The 22338-nt window shown below is 36.2% G+C and overlaps 2 protein-coding genes across 3 annotated transcripts in view; both read left to right on the top strand.

Annotated features, from left to right (window-relative positions):
- The first annotated feature begins 2706 nt into the window (after window positions 1-2706).
- Window positions 2707-22338, top strand: part of LOC142335294 (DDB1- and CUL4-associated factor 10-like) — a 65767-nt gene continuing 46135 nt past the window's right edge. The window contains exons 1-3 of the mRNA XM_075383737.1: window positions 2707-3016; window positions 3080-3193; window positions 8590-8796. Coding sequence (XP_075239852.1) covers window positions 2820-3016; window positions 3080-3193; window positions 8590-8796 — 518 coding nt within the window. The 5' untranslated portion in view covers window positions 2707-2819. The remainder of the gene's footprint in view (window positions 3017-3079; window positions 3194-8589; window positions 8797-22338) is intronic.
- LOC142335302 (putative protein-lysine deacylase ABHD14B) overlaps window positions 9575-22338 on the top strand; it is a 568842-nt gene continuing 556078 nt past the window's right edge. The window contains exon 1 of one of the 2 annotated variants that reach the window (XM_075383755.1): window positions 9575-9602. The gene's annotated coding sequence lies outside the window, so the exon portion shown is untranslated. The remainder of the gene's footprint in view (window positions 9603-22338) is intronic. The other variant, XM_075383750.1, reaches the window with a different exon arrangement.

Consider the following 22338-nt stretch of genomic DNA (forward strand, 5'->3'; position numbering starts at 1 on the left):
CAACTTTGTAGGTCTCCGATTAACAACGGAACACGCTTATACGCGTACAAACAAAACAATAAACTCTGAAAAACCAGTCGTTGTCTCTGAAAGCGGATCAGACATAAAATATACCATACTTCCAATACATCAGAAAATTTTAAAAGCCCTTCAACACCAGCTGAATTACCTACGGCCACATAGAGTAAACATGTGAACTAACCAAATAATTTTTATGAGGAATAGTCTGTGTCATCCTCTTCTTAATAAATCCATATCATGTTAAGTTGAAGCGGAACTCACTGCCATTGTACTTGCGAGAAAAGTGTAAGTTGACGGGTATTTAAAAGTCAGATGAAAAATATCTAATAGCCACAGCAGTTCGCAGCCAAAATTCTTATCAAAGTCCATAGCAGGGATTTGGAAAAATTAATTGGAATTGCAATAATTGCCAATCTTCTCACCTCGAAAAGATTTTTTTTAAGATGTCAATCCGCAACATTCCACTATCTCAAATTTTTTCATTTTTAAAACAAAGATTTTTGAAATTTTGTTAACGCTCGATTTGACTAAAACCTGAGGTCCCGATGGCTTACCGCTCCTCTTCTTTCGCAAGACCGCAACCGAAATGTGCAAAACACTGAACACTATGTTCAAAGCAGTCAAGTGCAACAGGAATCTAAACAGGGATCCAAAGCCTGGAAAATAGCAGTTGTTTCGCCTAGCCACAAGAAGGGTGAAAGAAAAATTGTCGAAAACTACAGACCAGTGTCGTTGCTTAAAAATGAAAGCAAGATATTTGAGAAATGCATCTACGAAGAACTGTCCGCGCACTTCACCAAGTTTTTTTTTCCTCGAAACAACACGGGTTTGTACCAGAGCGATCAGTGTACACGAACATGCTGCTATTCTTGAAGAAAATACACGAAGCGCTGGACAAAAACGTGTAGAGTGAAGTTGTCGTATTCTTTACTGATTTTGCGAAGTCATTCGACGTGTACCCCAATACGAACTTCTATTAAAAGCAGGGCAAATTGGCATTGGAGGTTGTCTCCGTGAAGTCTTATACGACTATCTCAACGGACGAGAACAACTTTTCGAAAAGAAAACAGCAAATCGAAACCTTTACCAGTGACAAATGGGGTCCTACAGGGATCACTGCTTGGGCCAATCTTATTTTGCATATACATCAACGACCTGCCAGATGCTCTCAGATTTGGCGAACCCTTTATGATTGCGGATGACCTAAAAATACTCCACATTGGAACACCAGAAGATCAAGTACAGTGTAACCTCGACCCACTGGAAGACTGGGTCATCCGAAAAAAAATGGGTATAGCTATTGAAAAATGCGCCAAAGTTTTGTTCAAAGGACCAGAAAGCTACTTCTACCTGTGTGGAAATCTCCTCCAAACCTCAGCTGGTGTAAAGGACCTAGGGATTCGGATACAATCCGATTTGACTTGTAAAATCCACTTAGAATAAAGAATGAAGAAAGCTAACCGAGTCTTCTATTCCCTTCTGAAGAAATGTAGCCTTTAAAGTTAAATTGCGCATCAAACTGGGACTTTACAAATCGATGATTCTGCCAGTTCTAATGTACGGATTCTCCTGCTGCAACTTAAACCGAGGAGATATGCGAAACTTGGAACGGTTTCAACGAACGGTTGTGTCTTGGATAACAAATAGCAAGACACTGAGTTACATCGAATAACTACGGTTGTTAAATCTACTACCCTTGCCGATGTACTATCAGGTCAATGATCTTCTACTACTATCAAGTCTTCAACAAATTCAACCGACAAATACAAAACAGCCGGTGCTGCCTGGAAACAGATCAATGAGAAGAGACGATTACTTTGGCTTAACGAAAAAACGACTGGAAAAATTTCGCGGCGAATTCTTCTTTCGCACCCAAAGGATAGCCAACAGACCTAATCACAGCATTGACTTCGGAAATCAAGACGGCCTAAAACACAGAATTCTAAAGCAAATGTGGAATGATATCGTGATGCGGTACAAACCAGAAAACGTCTGCATGTGGCAGATCTGTTGTGACTGTCAACATTGCAGAGAGACATGGGCTAATTTTCTTTAACTGTTTTGATCGGGAGAAATCCCCTCTGTAAAGAAAATCCCCAACAACAACAATTGGTGACCCTAATTAAATAGCAATAATTGATTGGAAATACACAACTAATTCACACATTAATACACAATTAATACACAATAATTGGACAAAATTAAAACCACATTCTCCTACATCGGAAACCTTGAACTAGACGAAAAGTTCCCAGGTTAAGATTTTGTGTCACAGATCGTATGTAGTTTGACATATTTTAGTGTTGAGGACCTATTCGTCTTAGAAAGTTTCCAATTAAAATATTGAATGATTCAGATAATGTAACCATTTGAGTTACTGTTTGGGTAAATCAAGGCTAAATTGTGTTAAAAAAATTATTGATAGATGGTCAAATTTAATTGATCAATAATTGCAATTATTGATTTTTTGGTTTTGTCAATTGAATTAATTGATTGTTCCTCTTTTTGTCTAGCCAATTAATTTGCAATTAATTTTTCCAAATCCCTGGTCCACAGCACTTCCTATTCAACAATCTGGTACATGGCATTATTTCGGCTTAAAGAACCAGAACCCTGTTAAGTTTAAAATAAAAATTAGTTTCTGCTTGAATCATTTACACTTATTGTATATTTAGCCTCCGCGCTATCCCTATGCAATAATAGTTTTGGTCTCTCTCTCTCTCTCTCTCTCTCTCTCTCTCTCTCTCTCTGATGTCACGTTTTTTTTTGTTTTAGAAACTATCTATGAATCTATCTGTATGCAAAGAGAAAATTGCTTTAATGTGACACAGCTACACCTACCGATTCATAGTTTAATCTATAGGCGACGGTTTGGGACCGACATTCACCAGCGGAGAGAATTATATCAAAAATTCTACTCCTTGCTTGAGCCTTCTAAATCGAATATTAAAGCATCATATGGGTCCATTTTTAACCTGGAGTTCTCAAAGGACGGGTGCGTTTAATTAAGCATTAAAATCGCGTGTCAGTGGTCTCGTTATTGAGAAGTATGTTCTAGGAGAATATTAGCATGTGCTACGTCAAAAAGGGCCGTCATCCTCCTGGATGTGTCAAGTGAGAAACAGGTTGCAGTTGTCCCTGATGCACATAAAGACTGTGTGAATTTTGTCCGGTATGTGCAGCATTTTTGGGTGGTCACCCCAACGTCCTGGGGTTGGCAATTGATAATTCAATAAACTGAGACAAATAATTGATGATTGATGAAAAATCATTTAGCTATTAGTAAATAACGATTAGTAAGTAAAAAGTAATAAGAATTAGATGATTAGGAAATCGAATTGATAGAACAGCACCAATTAATTGGAAGACCATTTTTAACATAAAAGTGCGAGATTCAATTGAACGGAAGCTGGCAGCGAAGAAAGCTATAATCAGGCAACAAATCTCAATAAATTTGTTGAATCTTGGACTTATTTCATTTTTGATGCCTCGTCGACTAGCAACGACGTAACAACTTTCTATGTTTTTCTGTGGAACAGCATCCGAACTAACTCCAGCGTAAGCGATCAAAACGCAAAGCAAATCCATTCTATTATAGCTCGTTAACTATGCACACTTTAAACCAATTGAATACGGCGCGTAAACGAGCTGCCCGGAACCCAACGAAAAGCAATCGATCTCAACTATCTCGACTAGCCTCTGAGTTTGAAGCGTTTTCCGAAATGGATAAGATTTGCTTCATTAACGGTTCAATGACCACATGTCTACCCGAATGTTTTGCTTTACTACGTAGCCTGAAAACTTCATCTTATCCCAAACAAATGTTCGGGTCTTTCCCATTATAGCCCCCCCATGAAAATATAGCCCCCCCCCATTATGGTATAATTACCATAATTGGGGGGCTATAGGTTATCTGACCACTAAGCTGGGGGGCTATAATGGGAAAGACCCAAATGTTCTATAAAAACAAAGCGCTTGAAGATCCTATAGCTATCGCAAACTGCTTCAACAATTTCTTTGAAAAAAACTTCAACGCAAGCTCATATGTTTGCAATCCACTTGCTCCAGCCGAGTCAATCAGACTTAAGTTTTTCAGTTCATCCAAAAGACTTGATTTGATCTTAGATGAGATAATGAAAACAGAAACATCAACTTACCTAACAAATGATTTCTTCCCTTGTTCTCTCCTTAAACTAACTCCACATCTGTTTGCAGATTTAACATCTTGTCTCTTTTACTCAATTGCTGAATCTCGATCTTTTCCCGCTATTTGGAAAGTAGCCTATGTTAGGCCCTTGCACAAAAAGCTTTCCAAATCCAACATCGAAAACTACCGCCCTATCAGTTTACTGCCAATAGTCTCTTTGATTTTTGAACGCTTAATTTTCAATTATCTTTATGAATTATTCAAACACCAAATCCATCCCGAACAGTTCGGCTTTCAGTCACGAAAAAATGCAGTTCTGCAATTAACCGACTATTTGGAGACATTGTACAGCAATAAATCTCATACCCTTTTTACGATTTACTTGGACTATGAAAGGCCTTTGACAAAGTTCCGCTTGAAATTCTAATCGCCAAACTGAACCTTTTTGGCTTCGACGAGGAGCTCTGTACCTTATTCGTCTTCTATATGGAGAACCGTTCTCAAATTGTTATCCTGGATGGTTACCACAAGGTTCCGTACTTGGCCCGTTTTTGTTTCTCATCTTTATTTGTTTCTCATCTTTATTAATGACCTTCCAAGTATTCTTCTAGACTGTCTAGCCTGGATGTTTGCAGATGACCTTAAACTCCTTTTCACGTCTTTGAATTTTCATAATGATCTTTTGCGGCTCTACAACTGGAACATTGCAAACGTAATGATCGCTAATCTCGATAAAACAAAGTGTCTTAATTTGAAAGGGTCTTCCTCTGTTGAAATGAATCACCATCTCTTAGATAATGTTGCTCATATAAAGGATCTTGGAATAATCGTTAGCAATAACCTCAAATGGACAGAGCACGTGTTAACAAAGTTGAATAATGCTACGAGATGCTTTCACGCTTTGAAACAAAATTGCATGGTAAACGCCGTCATGGAAGAATTATGAACTATATTCATCCTTAGTGTTATCTGTACTTCTCTCTGGAATACCATCTTGGTCTCCTGACATAACACGTCTGAAGTCAATGGAAAAGTTTCAAATGCAATGCTTCAAATGGATTTTTGGGACAAAAACGCCATATCAATCACTACTCAAAAAGCATTCCATACTACCGATGTGTCATCCTATAGAATTCCGGACCTTTGTTTTTCTAGCACAACTCATGAATAATAAATACAAACTTGACTACGATCAATTTATCACCTTCAATGCTAACAAAAGTGAAAAACGTGTCTGCTCCTCCAGCTTATTTGTAATCGACCCCAAATTTAGCAATTAAAAATCATTCTTCTCACGGAGTACAGTTATGGCTAATAATCTCTTTCGTCATAAGATTATTACCGGATTCAGTAAGAGTGACATAAATGCTGTCAAAGATTTCTTGATCAAAAAACGTTTTGCGTTGACTTAATCTGTACCTATTATGTTGTATGTACTTGTTCAAATTGTGTTGTTATGAACAGCATATGCTAATACTTTTGGTTTCTCTTTGAGAATTAAGTCTCTCTCTCTCTCTTATTCTGTGCGAAAAGTTCGAAAATGAAAGGAAAATGTTATGGGCCATAGTTTTGCTCTTTTGAAACGAAAAAAAACCAAGCCCGAAAACATCAAGTAGCGGAGTTGTGTCGATGTTAGTTTTTGCTGTGTACTAAGTTCAGAGTATGTTGATGTTGCAGGGAGGCGTTGCTTCAATGTAAAAATTTTTTTGGAGTGTTTGAGCTAAAATAACAACTGTTTAACAGCCCCGAATGGATAGCTTGGGCTATTACTGGTCTTCTCTTGGTTTCTTATTTTGTCGTCAAGATTTTTCATGCGGCCATTCGTTCATGCAATTTTGACTAAATTGCGTGCGTGATATAAGTTTTCACACTTAGTAGAGTGAGTTTTTTTAAATCATTTGCGTGATTAAGTTTTTTTTATCGCACGTGACGTACCTTCTCAAAAAATGACTTTGCTCACTATCACTTCTCTATACTTACGTAAAAGAGCTAAAGTCTACTGAGTGTGTGTGTCACTCCAATTGAAGGTCATTTGAGATTAGTAAATAGAAGCAGCAATTAGTCATACAGATTCGAACTCGAAATATAACATCTCAGCAAGTAGTGAAAGCAAGAGAAATTTCACTTTTTGATCTGTTTAATTGCTCTTGAACGAAGTTCATTGCAATTGTTGTAAACGTGTTGGTCTTTTTTATGCAAATTTTTCGCTTGACTATTTTTTGCTTTTTTTTTCTAGAAGATTTTTGTCTTCTCAAGTGACTTCTTCGTGCTTTCGTTCATTTTTGAGTGATTTTTTGCGATGTCTCCGAAGTAAAGCTTGTTGATAAAATAAAGTCGATAAGGCTTTTATGTGAGGTCTATTATTTAATTTAGTTCTTTGGCAGTTGACAACGTGTTCTAGAAAATATTTTGATATTTTTCATAATTTCGACTGTACAGAAAAAATTTTTCTGAAAACATTGATGTTTTCTAAATTCTCTGATGTTTTTTGATGTCCGACTGTTACTTCCAAAATTGCTAAAATGGAGTGAGAAAACCTTGTTGGTTCATTGTTTTCCGATTGCTCAATAAAATTTCTTATTGAATTTCAGACAGGTAAAGTTAACGGGGAAATATAGTTCAAATTAATTTTCATTTGCGGCTCTTCCGGCAATGATTTCGTCAAGCCTTTTGCAATGTCCATATGAGGTCAAGCTCACTTGAAATCTGCTTCTGGTCATGCAATTTTGACTGAGTTGTGTGCGTGACGTCATTTGTTAACCTCATTGGAGCGAGTTTTTTATTCATTCACGTGAGCAATTCCTTGTTCTCGAAAATGACTTAGATCACTTTCATTCTCAAAATGACTTTCATTGAACGAGTTTATGTTAATTTAAGATATTTCACTCTAATTGAAGGTTATTTAAGGGGAACTTTTAGAAGCAACACAAAATTTTTAAAATCAATAAATGACTTTTTATTAAAAGAAACCTGAAAATTCTCTTCTCGGCTCTTATTTTTTTCCATAGCGTTTGGAGACTGTTGGTCTGCAAAGCTATCGAAGCTATTTTCTGACAAACAGCCAGCTTTGTTTTTCTTTTAATTTCCTTCATTGTTTGGTTGTGAGCCTTCTGAATATGGTCTGGGGCTGGACAGACCTTTATTTAGAAGTTTGTTTCCGTGTTTCGGCTTTATTTCGCGACGATTTTTTTCCATATTAATATTTCAAAAATATTAGCTAATTCAGCTTAGTTATTTGTATATTTGTTGTAATAACTGTCGCTACTGGGCTCTGAGAACTTGTGAAGATCTTCAACTATTGATTAATAGCCGCACAGCGATAGCTGGGGTTTTTATTGGCCTTCTCTTGGTTTTTTTTACAATTCAAAGAATTTCAATTGTATTGGGGCGCTGTCTTTTTTTTTAAGATCTGTTCACATTTTCATGTTTTTTGTAAGTCAAATTGGAGTAGTGATGTTGGTCACGCCGAAACAGGAAGTGGAGCGAAAAAGCGAGTGGGTTTGCGGCGTGAAATTTTTAGCTCTAAATTTAAGTAGAGTGAGAAAACGGTGTTTGAACAAAAATTCGCTTTCTCGTTAGTGGTTTTTTATTCACATGAGGCAATTTCACTTTGATTTTTACTGTTTTTCCGTTTTTTTGGAATGGATTTTCTAAATGGTTTTCGCAATCCATTCATAGTCCGTTCTTGGTCTAGTTTTCTGTTTAGTCAATGAAAATTCTTTGAATTGTACGTCAGGACTTGTCCTGCTATGTTTTTTTATTTCGTCGTCATGATTTTTGTTACGACCATATGTCGTCACAGCCACTTTTTGTTCATTCGTTCATGCAATTCCAACTGAATTGGATTTTTGACGTCATTTTTCGCTCTTAGTGGAGCGAGTTTTTTTGTTCATGCGCGTGATTAAATTTTTGGTCACACTTGACTTACCTCACTCTCAAAAATGACTTCCTCAATTTGAAATTGACTTTTATTTACTTTAATTCAAAGAGATAAGGTCAAATGGGTGTGAGTCACTCTAAATGAAGGTTATTTGAGATCAGCTAATAGAGGCAGCAATAACTTATACAGATTTTTAATCAAAATATAACAGATCAGCCTTCAATGAAAAGACGAATTTTTTGGTCTGTCTTACTGTTTTTTTAGACTGCCGATCTACGAATCTATTGCGGCTATTTTCTGGCAATCTGCCAGCTATGTTTGATCTGTTTTTTCTCTCTTTTCGAGCAAAAAGGAAAGACAAAATCTGAAGCCAAAATCCTTTCTGGTGTGGCTGCCACAAAACGTTAAAAAATGTTAATTTAATCTATTTTTCACCACGAACTATGCTGGAGCTTTCTGCACACTGCAAAAATTTAAACGAGCTGTCCTGTTCATTATAAGCTTGCTCTAGCTTGTCATTATAGCTGCAAACTGTTTGTAGGTTTGTCAGTAACTGTGGCTTTGTGTCGTGCTCCGACGACAGATCAGCCGCACTTTGGGACATTCGTAGTCTTAAAAAGCCAGTGAGACGCTTTGAACACGGACACAGAGCTTGGTTGAAGAACGTCGAATACATACCACCTCCTGTTGACACTTTGCTCACATCTGGCTTCGACAACAACATCAAAGCCTGGAAACTGGACGGAAGGTGAGGTGCTAGGACAATAGGCCAAAAATGAAACAATGAGGCTCGCTAATGATCGTTGGAACATAATGATCCGCCCCCGGTAGTTCTTGTCTTTATTGTCTACCACTTGAAGCAGAGATAGACTACTCTCAAAATAAAAAAGTCGCTAAAATTTTGTTATTAATAGCCGAAAGAATGGCATATATAACCGTGTTTTCGTACATTTGGCTCAATTGTAGTTTGCATGTGTCGGCATATCTCTTAATCGACGCTGCAACAATATGTTTAGCCTCGATTAAGAAATATGCCCTCTGCAATTAATATTTAGAGTAGGTTTGAGAGCCTAATAATGCATTTTTAGTTGAAAATTGGCTGATATTTTTCAATTTTTTTGTTGATTATAATATTTGTGTTATTATTTTAGTTTCCTAATTTCGATTATAATACATTGAATTTTCGCCAAAATATCTTAATGTTAAAATCATTAAAGTGTCTTTTCAATTAATTGTTTTTAGACTAGTGGAGGGACATGTATTATTACTGAACATACAATGCTAAATAATTAAATATTTTTTTCTACTTAACTTTGGTTTTTCACGTTAAAAAATTACAAGATGCCTTTTTAATTGCTCTCAATTGAAGTTTTTATAGCTACTATAATAGTCAAGTGGTGTTTTTTAATGAGATTTTTTGCTTTACCGAGTTTTCGTCCAACTTATTTGACTTTCTTCCTCAAAAACGGGATAGACAGGTAGCACCCAGAGGGCATTAAGTTCTCTTAGAGCCTTTAATTGTTTAGCCTAATTGTTGTGATAAACTTATTAAATAGCTCCTGATTGTAATTATTTACTGTTGTATCAGAGGCCGGAATTTGTTTGAGTAGCCCCAGTTACCGGGGATTTCAGATTCCGGCGTAGGAAAATTGTATGCTTCACATTCGACTATTGCAAACGAACACTGAAGCCCTGACTTCTGAGATCAAACTTTTGGCACATTTTCTCCGCAGTTGTTTTGGTTACATTAGGTTATTTTCTCAGTCAACATTTGGCGCGAGAATTCTCCGCATTTCGAATGATTTATTTGTCTTATAATTATTTATTTAGATGGAAGGATTTAGATTACTCGTTTAATTAGGACTTATTCAGAGCTTACTGCAGTCTTGGGACTGTATTTATTTGTCCCCAACAATAACGGCTTTGTCCCCGCGGTCTCCCCCCATCCGATCCGCCATGCACTGTTTATGGGTTTATGTACAGAACAAGAACGCGTTATCTGCGTTTGATGTAAATCTAAATGTGTTCATGGATCGTGCCTTGGAATTGCTCAGACAACAAGTTGCATTGGAATGATATTTTGGTCTTGTCCGAGTTGTTTGCTAACTTTTACAACAGAGTTAACAGCAATTGATCGAATATCTGCTCTCAAAGTTGAATTAGAGAAAGTAGACTTGCTGATTTCTGAAATTTAATCACTGAAGCTGGAGATAAATTCTCTGAAGAAATCGGATTAGCCGTACCTTAGAGCTGCTTTCAGAAATCGGACTGACAGTACTGCTAGCGATCGTAATTCATTGAAACGAAAAGCTGAAGGCAATGAAAACGTGCTTGTCGGCAAAGAGTCGCAAGACAGAAAGCCAAAAGTTTTCAATACGGGCACAAATATTAATCATCAGACGACAGTCAGTGCAATTAACAGACCACCGAAAAGACGGCATCTCTTTATTGATCGTTTAAGTAACTCTGTCTCTACGGATGATATAAGAGAATATTGCAAGAACAAGGGAGCTGATCTACTGTGTGTCCGTGAAATATCTAGGGAAGATTCTCTTCTGAAATCTTTCCAATGTGTATTCAAATTCGATAATGATCAAGTTGAACATCCCGAATTCTGACCCGAAACTGTCATTTTCACGATTTTATTTATATCAGAAAGCGAGGGAATGGCTGGCCTCCTTTGATACATGACTATCAAATTTCAAAACTGTCTATGACCGTGTAAAAGTATGTTTGCATAACGCAGGATCGGTTCACAACCAGACCTCGCAAATAAGAAATCTTTTTGGGCTAATGATTTTAACCTCATAATTTTAACAGAAACATGGATCAAAGATAACGGAAATGATGAGTTTTGTCTCCAGCTGTGGTGCCCAAATGGCTATTATTACTTAAGTGCAAACAGAAAAGAAAAAAGTGGTGGAGGATTAGCGGTGTTCTATGATGGAACTTTACGTGTCGATAATTTTTCAAACAAGTGTTTTACAAACGTGGAGGTGGCTTTTCTTAAATTTACGCTGGGCACGTCAGTGTATCGTTTTGTTTGTATAGAGTGTCGACCAAATACTAATGTACGTGTCTTTATATCAATATTTCTATGCTACTATCAAATGATGCGTCAAGAAATTGAATTTGTTTTTTGGATGAATTTGGTTTGCGGCAGCAGGTTACCGTGCCTACTCAAAAAAGTGGTGGAATTTTAGACCAGAATATTACATCCGAGGAGGTTGAAGTATAAGAACCTCTTCTAAGTTTCGTTACAAGCTCCGATCATGGAGTTGTGCACTCTGACCTTCTGCAAAAGCACAAGAATTTAGCTGTAAAGAAGGCCTCTTGTAGAAAATGGCGAAATTTTGACGTGGTAGCGTTTGCAGAAAATTTTGTTGCTCCGATCGAAAGACTTAATCCTGAAAATTTTTGGAACAGTGTTTTAATGAACGAAATCAGCTATGTCGATAAGAACCATCCTCTGAAAACTAAATATGTGAGAAATCATACGTGTCCTTTCTTTGGCGATGAGCTAAGTACGATGAAAAGATCGAGAAGAAAGTTTGAGAAAGCTTACCGAAAGAATGGTAGTTCTCAAGCCAAAAGCCTGTTTCTGAATTCAGTTTTGGAGTATTTTGAGCTGTTTACCAAAAAGAAAAGTGAATAACTCGAAAAATGTGTTGTTTGTAAAAATAAGAGTGTTAGGTATTCTATGCGGCAGCAAATCTTAGGAAGAATAATGTTGTCCTGCCGCTGTCACTAGGAGAGCCTGAATGTCTAGCAAATAAGTGTAATGCTTTGTTTGTTAAGAAATTAGGAGCCGTATTAGTTTCACTACCTCCAACGAATGGTCTAGAATTGAATGATTCACACACAACAACCCTAGACAGTTTTCAAGTTTTCACACTGAGCAATTTGCAATTACTTCTACCAAAAATTTCGAACAGTAGGGCACCGAGTGATGTAATACCAACGAGGTTATGTAAAATTGTTTTGACAAATTCTTCGGACTACTTCATTGCGTTAATTATTTTAACGCAATGAAGATGAGTGTCCTTTCTTTGACGATGAGCTAAGAACGATGAAAAGATCGAGAAGAAAGTTTGAGAAAGCTTACCGAAAGAATGGTAGTTCTCAAGCCAAAAGCCTCTTTCTGAATTCAGTTTTGGAGTATTTTGAGCTGTTTACCAAAAAGAAAAGTGAATAACTCGAAAAATGTGTTGTTTGTAAAAATAAGAGTGTTAGGTATTCTATGCGGCAGCAAATCTTAGGAAGAATAATGTTGTCCTGCCGCTGTCACTAGGAGAGCCTGAATGTCTAGCAAATAAGTGTAATGCTTTGTTTGTTAAGAAATTAGGAGCCGTTTTAGTTTCACTACCTCCAACGAATGGTCTAGAATTGAATGATTCACACACAACAACCCTAGACAGTTTTCAAGTTTTCACACTGAGCAATTTGCAATTACTTCTACCAAAAATTTCGAACAGTAGGGCACCGAGTGATGTAATACCAACGAGGTTATGTAAAATTGTTTTGACAAATTCTTCGGACTACTTCATTGCGTTAATTATTTTAACGCAATGAAGATGAGTGTCCTTTCTTTGACGATGAGCTAAGAATGATGAAAAGATCGAGAAGAAAGTTTGAGAAAGCTAACCGAAAGAATGGTAGTTCCCAAGTCAAAAGCCGGTTTCTGAATTCAGTTTTGGAGTATTTTGAGCTGTTTACCAAAAAGAAAAGTGAAGACCTCGAAAAATTTGTTGTTAGTAAAAATAGGCGTGTTAGGTATTCAATGCGGCAGCAACTCTTAGGAAAAATAATGTTGTCCTGCCGCAGTCATTAGGGGAGCCTGAATATCTAGCAATTAAGTTTAATGCTGTTTGTTAAGAAATTAGGAGCCGTATTAGTTTCACTACCTCCAACGAATGGTCTAGAATTGAATGATTCACATACAACAACCCTAGACAGTTTTCAAGTTTTCACACTGAGCAATTTGCAATTCTACCAAAAATTTCGAACAGTACGGCACCGAGTGATGTAATACCAACGAGGTTATGTAAAATTGTTTTGACAAATTCTTCGGACTACTTCATTGCGTTAAATTTTTTAACGCAATGAAGATGAGTGTCCTTTCTTTGACGATGAGCTAAGAACGATGAAAAGATCGAGAAGAAAGTTTGAGAAAGCTAACCGAAAGAATGGTAGTTCCCAAGCCGCTGTCACTAGGAGAGCCTGAATGTCCTGCCGCTATCACTAGGAGAGCCTGAATGTCTAGCAAATAAGTTTAATGCTTTGTTTGTTAAGAAATTAGGAGCCCTATTAGTTTCAATACCTCCAACGAATGGTCTAGAATAGAATGATTCACATAGAACAACCCTAGACAGTTTTCACACTGAGCAATTTGCAGTTACTTCTACCAAAAATTTCGAACAGTACGGCACCGAGTGATGTAATACCAACGAGGTTATGTAAAATTGCTTTGACAAATTCTTCGGACTACTTCATTGCGTTATTTATTTTAACGCAATGAAGATGAGTGTCCTTTCTTTGACGATGAGCTAAGAACAATGAAAAGATCGAGAAGAAAGTTTGAGAAAGCTAACCGAAAGAATGGTAGTTCCCAAGCCGCTGTCATTAGGAGAGCCTGAATGTTGTCCTGCCGCTGTCACCAGGAGAGCCTGAATGTCTAGCAAATAAGTTTAATGCTTTGTTTGTTAAGAAATTAGGAGCCCTATTAGTTTCAATACCTCCAACGAATGGTCTAGAATAGAATGATTCACATAGAACAACCCTAGACAGTTTTCACACTGAGCAATTTGCAGTTACTTCTACCAAAAATTTCGAACAGTACGGCACCGAGTGATGTAATGCCAACGAGGTTATGTAAAATTGCTTTGACAAATTCTTCGGACTACTTCATTGCGTTATTTATTTTAACGCAATGAAGATGAGTGTCCTTTCTTTGACGATGAGCTAAGAACGATGAAAAGATCGAGAAGAAAGTTTGAGAAAGCTTACCGAAAGAATGGTAGTTCTCAAGCCAAAAGCCTCTTTCTGAATTCAGTTTTGGAGTATTTTGAGCTGTTTACCAAAAAGAAAAGTGAATAACTCGAAAAATGTGTTGTTTGTAAAAATAAGAGTGTTAGGTATTCTATGCGGCAGCAAATCTTAGGAAGAATAATGTTGTCCTGCCGCTGTCACTAGGAGAGCCTGAATGTCTAGCAAATAAGTGTAATGCTTTGTTTGTTAAGAAATTAGGAGCCGTTTTAGTTTCACTACCTCCAACGAATGGTCTAGAATTGAATGATTCACACACAACAACCCTAGACAGTTTTCAAGTTTTCACACTGAGCAATTTGCAATTACTTCTACCAAAAATTTTGAACAGTAGGGCACCGAGTGATGTAATACCAACGAGGTTATGTAAAATTGTTTTGACAAATTCTTCGGACTACTTCATTGCGTTAATTATTTTAACGCAATGAAGATGAGTGTCCTTTCTTTGACGATGAGCTAAGAATGATGAAAAGATCGAGAAGAAAGTTTGAGAAAGCTAACCGAAAGAATGGTAGTTCCCAAGTCAAAAGCCGGTTTCTGAATTCAGTTTTGGAGTATTTTGAGCTGTTTACCAAAAAGAAAAGTGAAGACCTCGAAAAATTTGTTGTTAGTAAAAATAGGCGTGTTAGGTATTCAATGCGGCAGCAACTCTTAGGAAAAATAATGTTGTCCTGCCGCAGTCATTAGGGGAGCCTGAATATCTAGCAATTAAGTTTAATGCTGTTTGTTAAGAAATTAGGAGCCGTATTAGTTTCACTACCTCCAACGAATGGTCTAGAATTGAATGATTCACATACAACAACCCTAGACAGTTTTCAAGTTTTCACACTGAGCAATTTGCAATTCTACCAAAAATTTCGAACAGTACGGCACCGAGTGATGTAATACCAACGAGGTTATGTAAAATTGTTTTGACAAATTCTTCGGACTACTTCATTGCGTTAAATTTTTTAACGCAATGAAGATGAGTGTCCTTTCTTTGACGATGAGCTAAGAACGATGAAAAGATCGAGAAGAAAGTTTGAGAAAGCTAACCGAAAGAATGGTAGTTCCCAAGCCGCTGTCACTAGGAGAGCCTGAATGTCCTGCCGCTATCACTAGGAGAGCCTGAATGTCTAGCAAATAAGTTTAATGCTTTGTTTGTTAAGAAATTAGGAGCCCTATTAGTTTCAATACCTCCAACGAATGGTCTAGAATAGAATGATTCACATAGAACAACCCTAGACAGTTTTCACACTGAGCAATTTGCAGTTACTTCTACCAAAAATTTCGAACAGTACGGCACCGAGTGATGTAATACCAACGAGGTTATGTAAAATTGCTTTGACAAATTCTTCGGACTACTTCATTGCGTTATTTATTTTAACGCAATGAAGATGAGTGTCCTTTCTTTGACGATGAGCTAAGAACAATGAAAAGATCGAGAAGAAAGTTTGAGAAAGCTAACCGAAAGAATGGTAGTTCCCAAGCCGCTGTCATTAGGAGAGCCTGAATGTTGTCCTGCCGCTGTCACTAGGAGAGCCTGAATGTCTAGCAAATAAGTTTAATGCTTTGTTTGTTAAGAAATTAGGAGCCCTATTAGTTTCAATACCTCCAACGAATGGTCTAGAATAGAATGATTCACATAGAACAACCCTAGACAGTTTTCACACTGAGCAATTTGCAGTTACTTCTACCAAAAATTTCGAACAGTACGGCACCGAGTGATGTAATACCAACGAGGTTATGTAAAATTGCTTTGACAAATTCTTCGGACTACTTCATTGCGTTATTTATTTTAACGCAATGAAGATGAGTGTCCTTTCTTTGACGATGAGCTAAGAACAATGAAAAGATCGAGAAGAAAGTTTGAGAAAGCTTACCGAAAGAATGGTAGTTCTCAAGCCAAAAGCCTGTTTCTGAATTCAGTTTTGGAGTATTTTGAGCTGTTTACCAAAAAGAAAAGTGAATAACTCGAAAAATGTGTTGTTTGTAAAAATAAGAGTGTTAGGTATTCTATGCGGCAGCAACTCTTAGGAAAAAATAATGTTGTCTTGCCGCAGTCACTAGGGGAGCCCGAATGTCTAGCAAATAAGTTTAATGCTTTGTTTGTTAAGAAAATAGAAGCCATATTAGTTTCGCTACCTCCAACAAATGGTCTAGAATTGAATGATTCACATACAACAACCCTAGACAGTTTTCAAGTTTTCACACTGAGCAATTTGCAATTACTTCTACAAAAAATATCGAACTGTACGGCACCGAGTGATGTAGTACCAACGAGTTTATGTAAAATTGTTTTGACAAATTCTTCGGACTACTTCATTGCGTTAATTATTTTAACGCAATGAAGATGAGTGTCCTTTCTTTGACGATGAGCTAAGAATGATGAAAAGATCGAGAAGAAAGTTTGAGAAAGCTAACCGAAAGAATGGTAGTTCCCAAGCCAAAAGCCGGTTTCTGAATTCAGTTTTGGAGCATTTTGAGCTGTTTACCAAAAAGAAAAGTGAATACCTCGAAAAATGTGTTGCTGGTAAAAATAGGCGTGTTAGGTATTCTATGAGGCTGCAAATCTTAGGAAAAAATAACGTTGTCCTGCCGCAGTCACTAGGGGAGCCTGAATGTCTAGCAAATAAGTTTAATGCTTTGTTTGTTAAGAAAACAGAAGCCGTATTAGTTTCACTACCTCCAACGAATGGTCTAGAATTAAATGATTCACTTACAACAACCCTAGACAGTTTTCAAGTTTTCACACTAAGCAATTTGCAATTACTTCTACCAAAAATTTCAAACAGTACGGCACCGAGTGATGTTATACCAACGAGGTTATGTAAAATTGTTTTGACAAATTCTCCGGAGTACTTCATTGCGTTAATTATTTTAATTCTGCATACAGGATACTTCCCAAAGCAATTCAAACAAAGAGTCGCGAGGCCGCTCATAAAGAAGTCTAACCTTGATCCTGTGTTGTCGAGTTATCGTCTTTTGACAAATCTTAAGATTCCAGTCAAAAGTTACTGAAAGAATTGTTTTTGAGCTAATTAATTTCTATCGAATCCAATAATTTCTGAGCAAGTATTAGAGTGCTGTTCGTTGCTCGCATTCAACGGAAACGGCTTTGCATTAAGTCTTTAATGACCTTCTTTGCTGTCTAGACGAGTCGCGCTCCGTGATGTATGTTGGGTTAGACTTGTCCGCAGCGTTTGATAGTTTTGATCATCAGTTTTTATTTGAGATATTAGTGAAAAGGATTGGTTTGCAATCGGTGGTGTTACTGTTTATTATGAATTATCGTTCGCATCGTTCACAACAAATTATGATAAATGGATGTCTTTCTGGTGATGTTAAAGTTAAGACGGGTGTGCCACAAGGGTCGGTTCTTGGTCCTTTACATTTTTCCTGTTACATGCTGCCTTTAGAAGATAAGCTGAAGGAACTGGGAATAAAGTTTTCTACGCAGATAATACCGTTCTTTATTTTGTATTCGGTTCGACCCTCACTCAAATCATGTTTGATAATATTTTGAGCTCGATTCAAGGTTTGTTCAGCAATGCAAAATTGAAATTGAATGCGGATAAGAGTGAGTATATGATTATTGGGAAATGTAAAATTGTTAAACGTGGTCTTTTACGTCTGCCGGAAGATGATGACTACACTGAACAGGTAATAGGTCTATGTTGTTATATTGATTGTCAACGTACTCTGCAACGATAGGTCAAATTTGTTTGTTCGAATTCATTTTATTATCTCCGTAAAGTGTGGTCAATTCGTGAAGTTAAAACATCAATCCTAATTGGGTTAATTGGAGTTTTAGTGTTATCAAGTGTTGACTACTGTAATTCTCTTTATTATGGTCTGCCAAACGTTTTATTAGCAAAACTTCGAATAATGAACTCTGCCACGCTTTTGATTTTTCAATTGTCACTTTCAACGCCAACCTCGTCGTAATTGAAGCAGCTACACTGGTTGGCAATTAGACAACGCATTGTGAGATCCTATTGTATGCGCATCGATTTGTACATCAGCCTAGGAAACTCCCACTATATTTATCTGAACGAATGAAACAAAACACGATGGTTACAAGTTCTCAATATTTTTACAATTTCGGTCTAATTTTGGAAGATGTTCGTTCTCGCATGCTGTCGCTGCTGAGTAGAATAAACTCTCATTTGATATGAAACTTACACCATCTGAAATTTTATTCATTCAAAAAAAAACCCAAAACTTATCTTTTTTTTATTTTACTGCATTGTTGAGATTTTAAATGGTGCTTAAAACAATAATAAAAAATAATAATAACATTAAGCCGGGACAGTTTTTTATCTTGCCTATTTTTGCTTGTTTGCATGTTTTTTATCTTTGGCAGTTTTTGCCTGTTTTGAACGTTTTAGCTATTGATCAGCGTCAACAAATCTTTCTAATTATACAAATTTTGCAGTTTCAAGGTTTCACAGTGAGGTGTCTCTGTCTCTTTCAAAGATTTGAAATGGTTTGTGCGTATTTCTTATGTGGTTTCTGAGTGACGTCGTAATTATTTTTGTTTCCTTAAATGTTGAAATTTTTCGTTACAAAAGGAGCTCCTTAACCAAATATTTTACTTAGCTTCGTTGAGGCAGAAAATAACAATTTTCCTACCCAAAAAATATATCAGCTGCAGTTATTGTATTGCAATCGAAGATCCGACGCTTCGAGTCACTTTCGGAATTCTTCCGGATGTTTTTTCCAAAAATACTATTGTTTTGATCTAAACGTGAATTGAATAAAATTCCCACGTGATTTAACTATTCCTGAGTGTATTTTTTTTTCGTTCTTGCGCTGCGTGGAGTGCATGAATTTAAAGAGTATTTTAGATAATGGAGTATACAGATAACCCTTTTTGGATCATTCTTTTTTCTTGTAGTTTGTTTTTGGTAGAAGTGTTTTTTAATTCATGCTGGACTGCATGTAAGCCTCTAAAATTGATTTTACAATGTTTTGCGAGCCTAATATAGGGTCAAGTGCAAAATCGACCCATATTTCTCTAATCGATTGTTTTGTCTTTGTTTTTGGAAACGTCCCTTCAATAATTCTTGCATGAGTTCCTGTGTTTTGACGTGAGGGTTTTTGCTTTGAAATTTTACCTCAATCCAATTTTTTTGGTTTTGTCCCATTATTCTGAGTTCTTTCTTTGTGTTTTGGCTTGATAGGGCTTTCTGTGAACCGAAAGGGAGCTCAATTTTGTGTTATTATTGATTGAATTACTTTCTGGTGTCAAGTGTTTGAAATTCAATGTCAATTTGTTTCCTATATTCTGGTTTAACAATATTTCATTTTTTTCAATATTTGAGTTCTGTTTTATTAGGACAGGAGGATGGCTAATTTTAGTTGATCTCAAATGCATTGTTAATGATATGCACTTGTTTTTCTACAGCCTTTTTACATAAATACCTTCATGGAATAAAAAGTGTATTTTTATGAAACGGGATAAACCAAGAAAGCTCGAGCACTAAGACTTAATGTTCGAAGACTTAGCGCGTTAAGTTATCAAAGTTCCCTGGAGTACACTGCTAACTGGTGTTCTATTAAGCTTATTTCTGTCCAATTTAAAGGGCGATTTCACACTATTTATCTACTGTAATAAAACTGCTGACACCTACAAAAGAATTAGGTTGTCGATTTTAATTTCTTCTAACGGTTTCAATCCCAACATTGGTCAGTTGAGCCAACGGCGGCTGCGTCCCGGCAGTTTGCCGACTCTGTTTCAAATATCATTTTTTTTCGGGTGCATTTTTTGTTCAATTATCCTTAACCTGCACATTCGAGCATTTGGTTTTTTCTTGCAAATATCTATCCTGAGTTTGTACCTATGGTTCTATTTACTGTGCATTTATGTGTTGTTAAAAACTGTATAAATGTTAACTTTGTTCCCTTTGATTTTCAGTTTTTGTTTTCAATTGATTTGAAATAACTATATGCAGCTCTGGAATTTTTTTGAAATTACTCAGGATTCTCAAGCCAATATTTTAAACTGAATTGACTGGTATTTGTTTTTGAAATCTTTTAGGTATAGGTTTTCTAATAAGCGATTTACTTTGAGATGTTTTTCGTCAGATTATCGATAAATTTGAATTTTAAAAAAGTTTGAAGTAATTATGAACGAAGATATTTCCAACATAAGAGCTAAATTTTTTCCGTGAAACCTAAATTTAATTTTTCTCAAACCAATTCAATTTCTGTCAAAGAATGTTATCTGCCTTTCCCAAGATGTCTTTTGGGTTGCAGATCTCTGGATTTTTAAGACCTATTGTTTCGTGAGTTTTAAGGTGTCAGTTTCTTAGCTGAACTGTCAATCTTAAAAATTTTGATGTTTCTCAACGTTGACAGATGTAATTCTAATAATACAAAAATTTTGCGGGATCAAGATTCTACAGTTTTTTTGTATAATTTGTTCTGAAGATTTAGATATTTTGTTCTTTCTAGAGGACGTTTAATTTATTTGCTTGCTTCAATGATGCCAATGCTGAAATTTTGTTACGACAGAGATTTAAATTTTTATACTAAGATTTGACAGATGAGGTAAATAATGATGGTTTTCTGACAACAGGTAGTGGTTTTGGCTGCAATTAGAGTATTGTTTGTGCAGACCTGAAGGTTCCTAGTCTATTTTTAAATTTTCAGCTTTATTTTTTGTCAATATTTTTGTTACGACCATATGACGTCGCGTTTTCTTCAAATCCTTGTTCTGTTCATTCTTATGCAATTTCGACTGAATCGCGTGAATGGCCTGTTTTTTCACTTTTTGAAGCGGGTTTTTGTTCATTTGGATGATTAAATTCTTGGTCACACGTTACTTATCTTCTCATAATGACTTTCCTCGCTATCAAAATGACTTGTATTTACTTAATTCAATGTCAACTGAGTTTGCCACTCCAATTGAAAGTTATTCGACAGCAATTAATAGAAGCTGCAATTAGTTATACAGACTAAATTATACAGAAAAAAAACTATTATAGCCGCAACTTAGAAAATCAAAGTCTGAAAAGGTTATTATGTTCCTTTATACTTCGTTAGAACTTCAATGAGATTCGGACAGTGTTGAGATTCAGTAAGATAAAGAACAAAACAGGGCTAACTTTTTAAACAGGCCAATTGAAACAAGTGTCTATTCACTTCTATTCACCATTAAAACACATGAAACTTGGTTAGTATACTTTGCTGGAAAGTAACGAGAAAAAGCAGAATCAAGTCAAATGACCGCACGTGAAAAAGTATCGTTCTAAAAAACCGTAAAATTCAAATACAAATCTGGCTACTGAATCACAGAAATGTTGAATATGATGAAAATTTATCTATGATAAATATATCGAAAATTGACTGAACAAAAAAAAACAGGTGAGCATATAGTTCCGCCCACTCTTTCTGAAAGGGGTCTGAACAATTATCCAAAGTAATTTAAGCGCTCAATTATAGTACAGTGAATAGCATGTTCGGTCTTGGTAATATGCTCGGTTGTGATAGATTCATATCAAATCCCCGAGGCCACTAAGGCATGGCCACGGCTCGCGAGGCATGGCAAATGCATGTTTAAACTCGCAACTAGAGCTTAATCACAGCCTACAAGAATAAAGTTTAATTTTCGATCTACTGTCCTAGTTTATTGCTTTTGATCTATTGTCCTTTCGATCTATTGTCGGGTACCGATATCTGTTCAACCTCTGTCATCAATAGTTTGCCTTCTTTTTCGTGAAAACCTAGGACTAGTTACTTTGTTGCAAAAGAAGTTGTTGCTGTTCAACTACTGTTGCCGTTCAATTTTATTCAACAATAAAAAAATTAAAAAATATATTTTCAAACCTTGTATAACCCATTTTTGTCAGGCCAAATAATTCATAAAATCTCAGCTTATCTGTGTTAGTCTTGAGGTTCATTTAAGAATTATGTTCAATTTTGATTTAACTTTCAAAAATTTGTTCAAATTCTTTCAAGAGGTAAATTTATCTCTATCACCATTGGAAAATATCTCCCTGTGAAAACATATATTAGCAAATACTCCAGCTGCGTGCTCCAGCATAAAAATAACTTTAGTGCGTCCAATATTTCCTTCAGGTGGAATAAGTTTAAAATGCTGTAATAAGTTTAAAATGCTGTAATAAGTTTAAAATGCTGTAATAAGTTTAAAATGCTGTAATAAGTTCAAAATGCTGTAATGCTATTTTAACATTTATCTAAAGATTGCCAAGAAACTCTTACCCTTATCATTTTTACCCTTATTTCAATGGGAAGTTTT

The sequence above is a fragment of the Convolutriloba macropyga genome, chromosome 1 (genome assembly GCF_964194025.1).
Source record: "Convolutriloba macropyga chromosome 1, txConMacr16.3, whole genome shotgun sequence".
Lineage (NCBI taxonomy): Eukaryota > Metazoa > Xenacoelomorpha > Acoela > Convolutidae > Convolutriloba > Convolutriloba macropyga.